The sequence below is a fragment of the Paramormyrops kingsleyae genome, chromosome 15, assembly GCF_048594095.1.
Source record: "Paramormyrops kingsleyae isolate MSU_618 chromosome 15, PKINGS_0.4, whole genome shotgun sequence".
Classification (NCBI taxonomy): Eukaryota; Metazoa; Chordata; class Actinopteri; order Osteoglossiformes; family Mormyridae; genus Paramormyrops; species Paramormyrops kingsleyae.
In genome coordinates, this window is record NC_132811.1 from 2,026,620 (window position 1) to 2,040,218 (window position 13,599).

Here is a 13,599-nt window from a genome sequence, read left to right on the forward strand (position 1 = left end):
ATTAACCTGAAAGAAGACATATCACAGCTCATGGCCACTCAGGGCAGACAAACGTTGCCAAAGTGCCCCTAGAGTGATGATACCACTATTGGCTGCACCTCACATGGAAGAAAAATGACTGACTATCATCTATGGTGCCCAGTTCATATGGGATATTATGATGAGAGCCCTATAGAGCAAAAATGTGATGGAAGGTCTTAATGAGTACCCTTCTAGTGGAGAGAATGTGATGCGGTGCCCTATAAGGTGCCCTTACGATGGTCTAAGTAGCCCCTATGGGTACCCTTCCTGTGGAAAAGGGTGCCATCATGAAGTGCCCTTCTAGTGGAGATAATGTGACGCAGTGCCCTATAAGGTGCCCTTACGATGGTCTAAGTAGCCCCTATGGGTACCCTTCCTGTGGAAAAGGGTGCCATCATGAAGTGCCCTTCTAGTGGAGAGAATGTGATGCGGTGCCCTATAAGGTGCCCTTACAATGGTCTAAGTGGCCCCTATGGGTACCCTTCCAGTGGAAAAGGGTGCCGTTATGAAGTGCCCTTCTAGTGGAGATAATGTGACGCGGTGCCCTATAAGGTGCCCTTACAATGGTCTAAGTGGCCCCTATGGGTACCCTTCCTGTGGAAAAGGGTGCCATCATGAAGTGCCCTTCTAGTGGAGAGAATGTGACGCGGTGCCCTATAAGGTGCCCTTACAATGGTCTAAGTGGCCCCTATGGGTACCCTTCCAGTGGAAAAGGGTGCCGTTATGAAGTGCCCTTCTAGTGGAGATAATGTGACGCAGTGCCCTATAAGGTGCCCTTACGATGGTCTAAGTGGCCCCTATGGGTACCCTTCCAGTGGAAAAGGGTGCCGGTATGAAGTGCCCTTCTAGTGGAGATAATGTGACGCGGTGCCCTATAAGGTGCCCTTACAATGGTCTAAGTGGCCCCTATGGGTACCCTTCCAGTGGAAAAGGGTGCCGTTATGAAGTGCCCTTCTAGTGGAGATAATGTGACGCGGTGCCCTATAAGGTGCCCTTACGATGGTCTAAGTGGCCCCTATGGGTACCCTTCCTGTGGAAAAGGGTGCCATCATGAAGTGCCCTTCTAGTGGAGAGAATGTGACGCGGTGCCCTATAAGGTGCCCTTACAATGGTCTAAGTGGCCCCTATGGGTGCCCTTCCAGCGTAAAAGGGTGCCGGTATGAAGTGCCCTTCTAGTGGAGATAATGTGACGCGGTGCCCTATAAGGTGCCCTTACAATGGTCTAAGCGGCCCCTATGGGTACCCTTCCAGTGGAAAATGGTGCCGTTATGAAGTGCCCTTCTAGTGGAGATAATGTGACGCAGTGCCCTATAAGGTGCCCTTACAATGGTCTAAGTAGCCCCTATGGGTACCCTTCCAGTGGAAAAGGGTGCCGCTATGAAGTGCCCTTCTAGTGGAGATAATGTGATGCAGTGCCCTATAAGGTGCCCTTACGATGGTCTAAGCGGCCCCTATGGGTACCCTTCCAGTGGAAAAGGGTGCCATCATGAAGTGCCCTTCTAGTGGAGATAATGTGACGCAGTGCCCTATAAGGTGCCCTTACAATGGTCTAAGTGGCCCCTATGGGTACCCTTCCAGTGGAAAAGGGTGCTGTTATGAAGTGCCCTTCTAGTGGAGATAATGTGACGCGGTGCCCTATAAGGTGCCCTTACAATGGTCTAAGCGCCCCCTATGGGTACCCTTCCAGTGGAAAAGGGTGCTGTTATGAAGTGCCCTCGATGCCCCCCCTACATGATTAAGTGCCCCAAAGGGGGCCCTTTCCAGTTGTGGAAATGGGATGCAGTGCTGTAAAGTAGGGTTTTCCAACCTTTTAATGTCCGCACGCTGGTTTGTACACACACACACACACAGCCTGAAATGGTCTTTTTTATTTTTCATGCCATTAAAGTTATATTTAGTTTTTTCTTAAATACAGACCTTGACTGATACTAAAGTATTGTTTTATTTGAAATATACCTAAAAGAGGTCACATTTAACCAGAAACTGCTATGAACTTTTTGCACTACTGCATTTTGTACTTCTGCGTCGTCTTGCTATAGATAAAATTGGTGAACACATCTAACGAAATCTGAGACCATTCCTCCTTGAAGAACCTGTCCAGATCTAAATTTCAGGCTGAATCTCCGATAATCATTGAACTGATATCAAAAATGAAAGTGTTCTAACTTATACAGCCAAGATTCTAATGTAGTTATAAATATGGAGGATGATTTTAATCATTGTCAAACTAAACTGTATAAATTAAAATTATACCACATTTTTTGTTCAACAACATTACAGATTACAAATGTGTTCAAAAATGTTTTATTAAGACACTTTGCTGTAAAATAAAGTAAAAACATGCCTGTGTTTTGTAGTAAAATTTGCTTAGAATTTTCATATGGCTAAACAGAATACAGAAGTAAATTCATTATGTAATAAATATTTAGTCTTTACAAATATGTAGATCATAATTATTTAACGATAGACATAAAATTTCAGTCTCCATTAATACAGTGCACAGTGGCTAATTCAGGTACCACGTTCCATCCAGTGGCTAATTCAGGTACCACATTCTATCCAGTGGCTAATTCAGGTACCACGTTCCATCCAGTGGCTAATTCAGGTACCACGTTCAATCCAGTGGCTAATTCAGGTACCACGTTCCATCCAGTGGCTAATTCAGGTACCACATTCCATCCAGTGGCTAATTCAGGTGCCACGTTCCATCCAGTGGCTAATTCAGGTACCACATTCCATCCAGTGGCTAATTCAGGCACCACGTTCCATCCATGCATGCAGCCTTCACTCTGCATTACGTCACCCTTCAGCTACATACACCACTCATCAGCTACAGCAGCTACTAGGACCAGACTGGAAGCCGCTGTGCTTGGAGGCTCAGACAGACAGAAACACGCAGCATGTCAGCATAAAAATATATGCTGCCGAATTATTAATAAAAGCACATAAAATGCATACAGACTGCATGTCTGTATACTGTCAATACAGCATTTAACCAGCATATAATTCATACCTCTAGAATGAGAAATTAGGAAAAAAAATAATCTTATTTTTACGAGACAAAACGTTAATGTTTGGTCTGCCAATAGCAACTATTGTGCACTGAAACTGGGAAGAATTAAGTGTCACAGAAAAATGTCACAGATACATTCAGTGAAGAGAAAGAATAAAGAAATGTGAAATGCACTATTACAGCTTTCGCTCTCATTCGCTTGGTCATCCCACGTGTGAATAAAGACCAACTAGGGCCAATAAAGTTTCACTTATGTGATTTGGGTTTGGAACGGAGAGGTTTTCCTGTGGCAGTAAATGCTGTGTTCTGTCTGCATGAATCCATGCACCGGGAACAGCGGCTCGCTCCAAAGCTGCGGCCACACCTTACGATCCAGTGACCGTCCTGCAGCTGCGCAGTTCCTTATCGAGCTTCTCCCGAAGTTTCCGGAAGGACGGCCTCTTGCCGGGATCCATTTCCCAGCAGGACCTCATGAGGGTGTAGACGGCAGCGGGACAGCCCTCCGGCGTCTCCATGCGATAGCCCTGCTCCACCTTCTCCTTCACCTCCGTCAGGGACTGGGTACAGGAGAAGACAGAACCTTAGCTTAATACACTCTGCAGAGGGGAGAAACAAGTCAGCTTTGCATGTTGCCGTTCAGGATAAAAAAAGCACACTGTAAACAGGCTAAAGGAAAGACGCTTCGATATCCTGTCCATCGCTCTCAGGGCCGCGTTAGGCTGACCTCCCTTGGCTCTCAGGGCCGCGTTAGGCTGACCTCCCTTGGCTCTCAGGGCCGCGTTAGGCTGACCTCCCTTGGCTCTCAGGGCCGCGTTAGGCTGACCTCCCTTGGCTCTCAGGGCCGCGTTAGACATTCCAGGTCTGAATATGTACAGCAGACTGACAGTGAGGCTCTGTGTCACGCGGAGCTTTAAGGAAGATAATCCAGGGTCCTGCCTCACTACAGCCTCTCCCCACATGACATCCCGTCACCACTCAATGCACATCTAAGTAGTCGTTCCCATAGAAACAAGACCAGGTCTAATCCTTGTTTATCCATGTCTAGATGACCGGCATACTTATTAATTTTCCCTAAACTGCACCCATGACTGATGCACATAACAAAGGGGGGGGGGGGGTAACCTGACAGAGAGTCTTTATTGTCACGGTCAGCTGTATGATCCCTGGTTGCAGCAGTACAGCTTATTCATATTTCACTCACCAGCTCGAGGGGAACTGGTGAGTGAAATATGGCAAGATTAATCATTATCTGGCAGCGTCAACATATTGAAATTTACTAACAAGTAGCACTAATATATTCCAAATAAATATGATCATATTTTATTTGATAGGGAAAACATTAAAGAGCAATAATGTCTTGTGAATTAAATGAATATCAATGACCTTTGAGTACATTGAGATCTATGCTAGAAGGCTCTCTTGTGGTTAAAGTCTCTCAGGATGCGGTGGAGAGACTGGATCACTCGCCCCCGGTTATTAACTTGTCTTACTCCTTGCCAGCCTGCTAGAGAAACCCCCCCCCCTAATGGAAAAACCACTCCGTCGACAGGGGGGCGGGGGGGTTTCACAGCGCAGAAACAGTGAAACCTGCCAGCGCTTATTAGCAGAATAACGTTACAAAGTATCTTATTCTATGGAAGATAAAAGATCGACCTGCTGGTCTGGTTTGATAATGAATTATAAACATGTCACAGGTTGTATAAATACAATATAAAAATGTTAATAAAATATAACATTATATATAAATAAAAGGCTGTGATTCCACCTATAACTAGCAAAATGACTTATTTATCCTACATTGTTTTGTGGAGGTGCTGTTTCTTATGAAATTATGTGTTAATTTTAACCTACGAGCTTTTCACGTCTCCTCTGCTTATTCCCAGTTCCTGTTCTGTGGTGTGACAGCGATGCGCCAAAGCGACCCGGAGCTGGAAGTTCACAGTTAACTTGCAAACAGGAACCAGGTTTCAGAACTTCGCTGTGAAAGCACCCAAGGGTTACTGAAGCAACCCTACAGATTGAGACGTTCCTGTCCTCTGGTCATTGTGACGTTCCTGTCCTCTGGTCATTGTGACGTTCCTGTCCTCTGGTCATTGTGACGTTCCTGTCCTCTGGTCTTTTATGGTTATACTACTAAAACATGTCATAGCGCCATTTTGGTTCATGCCTATTAAAGCTTTAAGTGGAAGTGGATCAGGGTAGGAGGGACAGATCAGATCTTACCTATGCTATCATGACACCATTTCGAGATAGAGGTTATATCGCTACATGTGAACCAATTTTAGCCATTCATTCTCTAGCTGGTGGCAGTGAAAGGGAGCCATTTAACACACAGGCACGATGGACGACGATGATGATGGCGAAGATGAAACAGACATGCGAGTCTAAAAGGGAGGCAGGTATGTCTGTATGGGAAGGTTCAGTCAGCTGTGAGGACTCACCATCTTAGGGTAGGGCTGTCGGCCGTAGGAGAAGGTCTCCCAGAGGAGGACCCCGAAACTCCACACATCCGATCGTGTGGAGAACATCCCCTAACCCAAAGACGGAAACCTCTTTCAGTACAAAAACAGCAGCATCACTTCAACCACTGTCAAATTTCCGCCATGACACCTCCACCACAGGGTGAGATCTGGCTGCTTGTTCCGCTCCTCACCCCTTTCTTCAGAGCCTCGGGCGCGGTCCATTTGATGGGCAGCTTAGCGTTGTCCACACATTTGGGGTCCACCTTAGCCAGGCCGAAGTCGCTGATCTTCGCCACACTGTCGCTAGACACAAGGATGTTGCGAGCGGCTAGGTCTCTGTGGACCAGTTTCTTGGACTCTAAGTACTCCATGCCCTCACACACATCCCTGGAATTGCGACACATCCAAGAGGTCTCCGTCACAGACTTCCAAACCCCAGACAGTGTAAGCCCTCCCTGTTTCCTTCTATATATAAGTAAAACTACAAAGAGTATACGAAGTGAAGCGCGTTCTAGGCCCAGCCAAACGTTTACTGTTTACGAAACAAACACTTCACATCATCACTTTAGCTCAAACCCCACAAACACATCTGTGGTTTGTTTGCAAAAGATTCCGTTAGTAACTTATTTTTCCATTGACATATAACTCAAGGCCAGCAGTCAACTTGCCCAGACCGCAACGAATTCTTACAAACGTTGAACTGAATAAAGCTCAGGCTTTATCACATCTGGCAGCATTGAGTGTTTTAGGTGGGACAGAAGAAGGCCGGCAGCATGCAGGTCCTTACAGAGTGAAGCGAACAAGCTGGTGGCAGCTGACTACGGCTCGGCCTCGGGTGCGAAGGAAGTTCACCAGGTTTCCCTAAAATACACACATAAGAGACACACTAAAAAGACGGACCTGAAATGCCTCAGGTGGCACAAACGTTTGCAGATTTAATTCACGCTAAACAACAACTGAAACAACTGGAGGAACCTGATCCGTGCAACATTATTATTTTTCATGCTCTAGGGCTCGGAAAGACGGACGGCTCATTCTCACAGCTGTACCTTGGCCATGAACTCCGTGACGATGTAAAGCCCATTGTGTAAGATCACCCCTAGCAGCCGTACTAAGTTCTTGTGCTGGAGTTTCCTGGAGGGAAGATTTAAGTAACATGATGAAGAAGGAGAGGACAACCAGGGTGTGTCTGTATCGAGAGGAAGGCACAAAGACAGGCACCTTCTTATGGGTTTATGACGGAAATTATTTTGTGCTGAGAAGATGAGACAGATGAGATACTGACGTCATGACTGCAGTCTCCTGCAAGAAAGCCTGGGCTGTGACATCACACTTGATGTTCTTCACCGCCATCTTTTGGCCCATGTAATCTCCCTCATACACCACTAGGGGGAGACAGAACAAGAAAGAGAGCTCCAGCCACTCTAAAAGGAGTATTGTTATGAAAGTTACTTACCAAAGAAAGCTGCAGTAATTAAATAACGGGCTTTAATGACTTAATAAAGACTACTGTGGGGTGTATTGGACTGTAAGACACTAATTGCAAACAATATGCAACAATATTGCCCTTCCTGGCACTAACAACTGAAAGTAACTTCCAGTTTCTAGACAACAGGTCAACTAGTCTGTGGCTGAGAATCGGAATAAAAGAGTCTTAAAATTTTATTTCAGCTTTGGCAGCTTCCAGGTTATGAAGCAAATAACTTCACATAACGTGCAAAATTAGATTATTAAATAGTGTCCCTCAAATTTTTCACTACACTTCATAGAACAGTTTAAAGGAAACAGCTGGTATGTGGTTAACATTATTAAAAGCCCCCTGACACTGGGGAGACTTACCCCCAAACTCCCCCTCTCCGATGCTCTGCCCCAGGGACAGCTTCTCAATGTCCAGCAGCCAACCAGCTGAATCAGAGAGAGGGGGGTCAAACGGAGGTGGGAGTGCGGGGGTGAGACTGGCGGGGTTAATCCCCTGCCCCCCCCCTCACCTTTGGAGAGCTCCTGCTCTGCCGACTTAGTGCCTTCTTTCGGTCGGGGCTTCCGCAGGGTGGTAGCGATGGCTCCCCGGTTCTTGGAATAGAACTACGAAAGTCGAGATGGAAAAACGAAAAACAGAACATCGTGCTAAATAAGTGCTGATTGTGTGATTAAAATGGGCCTTGGAAGTGAAATTGTTACTGTCTAAGCAAAAACAACCCACAATACCGAAAGGAAGATTCCCACAAAGGTACATCTCTGCTCGAATGCACCGTGTGCCTTAGCAGAGATGTTGCCTAAAGCTGGTCGAGTTTGTTCATTGTGCTTCATACAAACCGGGCCCACAAACAGAAAAACTGTGGGTTTGAACCAACTTTAGAATGTTTTGCCGAGAAGGACCTATTGCACACCCCAGAAGGTTTATTGCTGGCTATAGACCAGATGCAGATAACTTCTTTTTTCCATTTCCTGAAAACATATGATCAAGATTTCTTGTGAATTACGAAACTCTGGATATGATCTGACCTGAGTCATTATTAATGCAACCATCACACATACCACAATCGCTGCCTATTTTTACCATGAATGGTCAGTCAGACTCCCTGTGTACCCGCCCTCTCTTCCCCGGCTAGGGCCACACGATGCCCGTTCCCTGGAAAGCCTTCGCGTCCTCTAGCATTTTTAAAAGCCAAGCTATCGGTTATGGTAGTTCTCAGTAAACCTGAGATATGCTACGTTATGAGAACATTTTTTGTCCCAATGAGAGAGAAAAAGACAGCATTGCTGAACTTTTCCTTGGATCAGAACTGCTTCCAGAACATACTGTTATGAATATAGTGCCCACAGCACTGGCAAACTCAGGGGGAGGGGCGAGGGGGCCGGCGGCCTGGGCGCTAACTATCACATACATTTCTTAAGGAAGTGAGTCAGGACCCACAGCAGCCTCTGCTGTGTCAGATAGGGGGGGCCGCTCACGTGATCCTGACACATGCGATGGAGCCCCCCTCCCCCTCCCGGTTTGGGTTATGGAAAGTCACAGACAGATAAGCTCTGTGAGGCCTGTCTCTGCACTTCAGTTAAGTTCCAGAACTCCGCTACAGTGCCAGATAATGCTTCTCAAAGTTTACGCACCAAAGGCGAGTAAACTTTTAGGAGGAGTTAACTTCAGGAGGGGTTCCAGGACAGTCACCAATGAAGATGCAGCGCTATTTCAGAATATGTACATATCAGCTGGCACAGTAACCAATCAGCTCCACAGCAGAAAACAGTGGCTTAACCTGTTTGTGGCCTTACCTCAATCATATCTATGAGGTTGTAGAAAAACTCAGAGTTGTCAATGGTCAGCTTCTTGTCCTGATATATGACCCGGTAGTGGATGACCTCTCGCCCCAAGCTGACGCATAGCACATAGTCTCCAGGGTGTCGGATTGATTCCCGAACGAGGAACAGCCCATCCTCCGTCGGCTGCAGCTTGTCAACAGCTTCCAGGCCTGATATCTTTCCATGGAACCAGCTATGGGAGAGACACAGTGTCACCTTACAAAGGTTTCTCTGCAGTCTAATTGTTTTCCTATTATAATGTTTTTTACAGAAGGGAAAAATACAAAGCTGCCTATTGTTCAAAAAAGATCTGAAAAAAAGTTTTGTGTTTGTATGAGATTTTGATGCCAGCTTTTACATTATAAATTCAGGGTTTATATGATGTTTTGATCAGTCTGCGCCATGATGGCCACTGCAGGATACAGCTGGATATATGAACGGTATGAAGATACGAAACTGCAGGAATTGCCTTGGTCACTATTTGCTGAGATTCACACTGCAATTCCACCTCAAAAAACTTCCTAATTGTATCTAAGAGCTGGTTTCTACTCGACATTTGCGACGCATCCATGGACGCACTAAGGTTGCCATCTGTTTCCGCTATTCATGTCATGCATCGTTTGGGCAACTATGCATGGAATTAACGCTACGCTCTCAAAAAGTTACATAAGAAGCAGTGCTGCACAAGAGCTATTACACATAGCCATTACTGAATGCATGTATACAATGTCGTGCATTTATTCTATGAAAGTCACTTTGCAGAAGTGTCAGCAGATAAACAGCTATATCCACATTCCAAACACTTTCCCCGGTCAGGGTCACGGGGGGCCTGGGAGCCGAACCCAGGCAGGGCAGGGCACACCTGAATGGGGTACCAGCCAATCACAGGGCACACCCAGATAGGGTACCAGCCAATCACAGGGCACACTCGGATAGGGTACCAGCCAATCACAGGGCACACCCAGATGGAATACCAGCCAATCACAGCACACACCCGGATATGGTACCAGGCAATCACAGGGCACACCTGGATACAATACCAGCCAATCACAGGGCACACCTGGATAGACTACCAGCCAATCACAGGGCACACCCGGATAGAATACCAGCCAATCACAGGGCACACCCAGATAGGGTACCAGCCAATCACAGGGCACATCCGGATAGAATACCAGCCAATCACAGGGCACACCTGGATAGGTTTGTAAATATATCTTTGTGAGGACTCTCCAGTCATTTCTATGTATGGGGAAAACTCTAATCCCAACATGATGACCGTAACCCCTACCCAGCCCTAACCTGAACCATAAGTAACCAAACAAAATACAAGTATTTTGGCATTTCTAGTTTTTTGATTGCATTCACAGATCTTTGTGGGGACCTGAAAATTGGTCCCCACAATGTATTATAAACATAACACACACACACACACACACAAAGGAGGTGAGATTCATACCCCCAGGCCTGGAGGTTTCACTCAACATGTCTCTCCAAGTAAATTACATGTTAAATGTCAAATGTATTCGGAAACAAATCTGGTTGTCTAAAAATGTCCATGCACAGGAACAAGACGAAATTCAACATGCCTACAAGCAGGTCGAAAATATTGGTGCCGTTTCCTCAGGGGTAGGTGTTCCTTCCTGTGTTGCAGATGCATAGTAAACAACCACAAAGTGCGGTTTTCATTTTAAAGCTGAATCGAAAAAGTTCTCAGTTATCACAAACAAAATTCTAAGAAAGTAAAACCCCTGAAATGCAATGACGGGTCGATTTTATACATTTTAAGTTGTGAGGCTGAAATAAGCAGAAATGTCTAGAATTTTTTTTTTTAACTAACTGTGCATGGAAATGTATTAGGCAATAACTGAATGAATGGATCAGGCTGATGTGTATCCTCTTTCAAGGTAATCACTACTGCGACACACGAGGCTGGTTTGGGTGATGGAGCGGGGGGCGTGCGAACACGGCAGCCCCCAGCAAACTTACGGCATGAGGCTGAGGCTGGGATCCACGCGGATGGCCTCGCGCTCGCGGACGTTGCTGGCCGAGATGAGACCCTGTGCCGCTGTCTTATTGTGCTGCACCTTGTATGTGCCTTTAGCCTGAAAACGAAACAGGATGCTGTCAGTGTGCAGCCACGCTAAGCAAACAAATAAATAAATATATGAATAAATAACAAGCGCACACACATCGCTATAGAACTTAATATTAATCCAGGATAAACTCAGTAAGCCACGAGTTATCTGGTCCTACCACTCCTCTGTCAACGATGGTTAAAATGTCGCCTTTCCGGTAGGCCAGCTCTCCAGGTTTGGTCTTGCTGTGGTCACTTTTGGCAACACACTGTGTGCCTGGCGCCCAACTCTTATGCAGAAATGGAGAAAACAGTAATCGGCTGCAAAGGTCAGTGCTTCAAGGGAATACTAGCAAACAATATGTTAAATTGTACTGAAGCTGATTGCGGCCAGAAAAAGAAATGTGAAATATCTATGTGAAATATCTATGTGGCCGATTCATTTGTATTAAAAATATAAACACAAACCGTGCTATTTTTAAAAATTTTAATCAGGGTTGCCAGGTCTTAGCAAAATGTCCAAATACTTAGAAAAACCTGCAGGATATGGTCTGAATTGTGTGTTGGCCTGGTGGTACGATGTTCTAGACCAGCGATTTTCAACCCGTGGATCGTGACCCAAATTTCTAGGCAAGTTCTGAAAGGCATTTTAAAGCCAGCTAGCTGCTATGCTGATACAGAATCAGATTTCTCAGCCTCAGTCCTACAATTAACATATATAAACGGGTCTTGGGTCTGCAACTGTTTACCGCAGAACAAGTGAACATTCAACCAAACCAAGGAGCTGAACCACAGATGCTTACTTTAAAATTCACTGGCACCTCCATTCAGATTTGTGCGATGGTGTTATTGTAACCTGTTACGTCATACAGGGTCCCGACTCAACTGGCATCGTAAAAATTGGCTTGCGATGCAAAACAAGGTTGAGAACCACTGAACAATGTACTTTCATTTCACATGCAGCTTCCAAACTGCAGCATTATGTTCACCATAACACTGCATTGAACATAAGTCATGTTTCTGAAATTTGAATAAAACACAATAAAACATGGGCCTGCTATTTTGGACACATGTAGGGCGCAAACTTCGGTTTTGGGGGGGGGTCATAGGACAGTCTGAACCTGTTCCTGCCCTTTATTAGCGAAACAGCCAACGTCTGTGTGAAAACGGCCACGTTCCAGTTCGGTCGTTTTCATCACATTTTTCAACCGCTGCAACATACATTTTGTATTTTTTTATGCAGCTATGTTTTATATAAAAACCCCCGCATGCCCAGTGTGGTGTGGACGTCTGTAAACTGGCAACCCCGACTACGCTGTGTCGCGTGCCTCTGCGAATATTAACAGACAGTGTAAAAGGCAGGCTTACTGTTGCCATCCTTAGGGGCTTGTAGGTTTCTTCATGTGGGCTGAACTGAGAGTCTGAATGAAAGCAGAAGGCAGACGGACAAACACGTAAAGGTTGATGTGACTCCAATGATATTAAATTACAAAAAGTTGTGTTAAAACGATGGACGTGTTCCACTATACAAACTTTCCCATCATCCATTAAAACACATCTATATTAATAGAATTCGTTTTTTTTTTTATCTCGTGAGACATCTTTCAGTGATACTTTACAGATGCTGGAAACTGCATTTAGAAAAGAATCGTTTTACAAATACGTACGCATCAAAAGTATTATTTGAACTAACCAAAGTGTACAGCGAAAGCACTGCTCGACTTGTGAGAGCAGATTATTATCAGACACAACAGAAGCTACACAAGACTAAACTGTCCTGTGCAGAACTGCACTTTGCGCACTTTATCAGTGAAGCATGGAAGCCCAGTCCCCTCAGAGCCGTAATAAGCGACATACTTCAGCAGAGTATAGGCACAGAAGAAGGTGTGAATCTACATTAATACGGCTCAGCTTAAACTAGAAGCATAGCTCGGCTATCTTTAGCGCTTCACATACCACGTCGCGCTTCTATCTCCAGTATCGATGTCAGAAGCCGGCGGCGGTTCAGTCTGCGTGGCGCAGCCGACACCCGCTCGCTCTGCTGCGGCTGCGATCGCTGAAAAAGTGCCGCTCTGTGTCCCCACCCGTCAGCGGCCAACGAGATCAAATGACCGTGTGTGTGTCTTCACTTCCTTAATTAACATCAAAGCAGTGGCTGCATGTCACGTATTTAAAAAAAAAACAAAAAAAAAACAACAACATTATTTTTAACTCATTCTTGTTGGTCCAAACCATTTGTGCGATACATATGCGGTTAAAGCTAGTAGTTTCATCATTTTTAAAATGTGTATCATTCTTTTAAATGTGTATAACCTGGAGGTAATTTCCTCTAGCTGTTACTATATTTCTTCACGTATTTTTTTAAATAATTATTTTTCGTAGTCCTTCAAATGTCTACAGCCGTACGGGTTACATAGTCCAGAAGATAACGAAAATGGGATTATTGAAACCTATTTAACAACAATGTACAATGTACTTCTTTCTAATGGTGATTCAAAATGCTTTTGTTCCTTTTTTTGCTTTTTCCAGTGCGTAAGTCAGGGGTGTCTAACTCCAGTCCTGGGGGGCCGGAGCCCTGTGTAGCTTAGCTCTTTCCTATTCTACCACAAATGATTCAGCTCAAGAGCTGTGTGGTAATTAGCACAAGGAGTTGAATCAGGTGTGTTAAACGAGGGGAAACCCAAAAATGAACAGAGCTCCGGCCCTCCAGGACTGGAGTTTGACACCTCCGG

At 45.3% G+C, this 13,599-nt stretch overlaps 1 protein-coding gene across 1 annotated transcript; it reads right to left on the minus strand.

Moving 5' to 3' along the window:
- Nucleotides 1–2,309: 2,309 nt before the first annotated feature.
- Nucleotides 2,310–13,006, minus strand: matk (megakaryocyte-associated tyrosine kinase). Its single transcript, XM_023843529.2, has 13 exons — nt 12,824–13,006; nt 12,236–12,288; nt 11,047–11,157; nt 10,780–10,895; nt 8,767–8,986; nt 7,485–7,578; nt 7,336–7,401; nt 6,782–6,881; nt 6,546–6,630; nt 6,284–6,357; nt 5,688–5,883; nt 5,476–5,565; nt 2,310–3,591 (listed from the first exon to the last, which is right to left on the minus strand). Exons 2-13 carry the CDS (start codon nt 12,242–12,244, stop codon nt 3,400–3,402), a joined length of 1,353 nt encoding a protein of 450 aa, XP_023699297.1. The 5' UTR covers nt 12,245–12,288; nt 12,824–13,006; the 3' UTR covers nt 2,310–3,399.
- Between the last annotated feature and the right edge of the window lie 593 nt (nt 13,007–13,599).

Bases quoted from the DNA above. Each gene is read 5' to 3' on its own strand.
- matk (XM_023843529.2), bottom strand. The intron at 10,896-11,046 runs GTAGGACCAGAT...TTTCGTTTTCAG, and splicing joins CCATCGTTGACAGAGGAGTG to GCTAAAGGCACATACAAGGT. The intron at 6,358-6,545 runs GTACAGCTGTGA...TGTGTATTTTAG, and splicing joins TCACGGAGTTCATGGCCAAG to GGAAACCTGGTGAACTTCCT.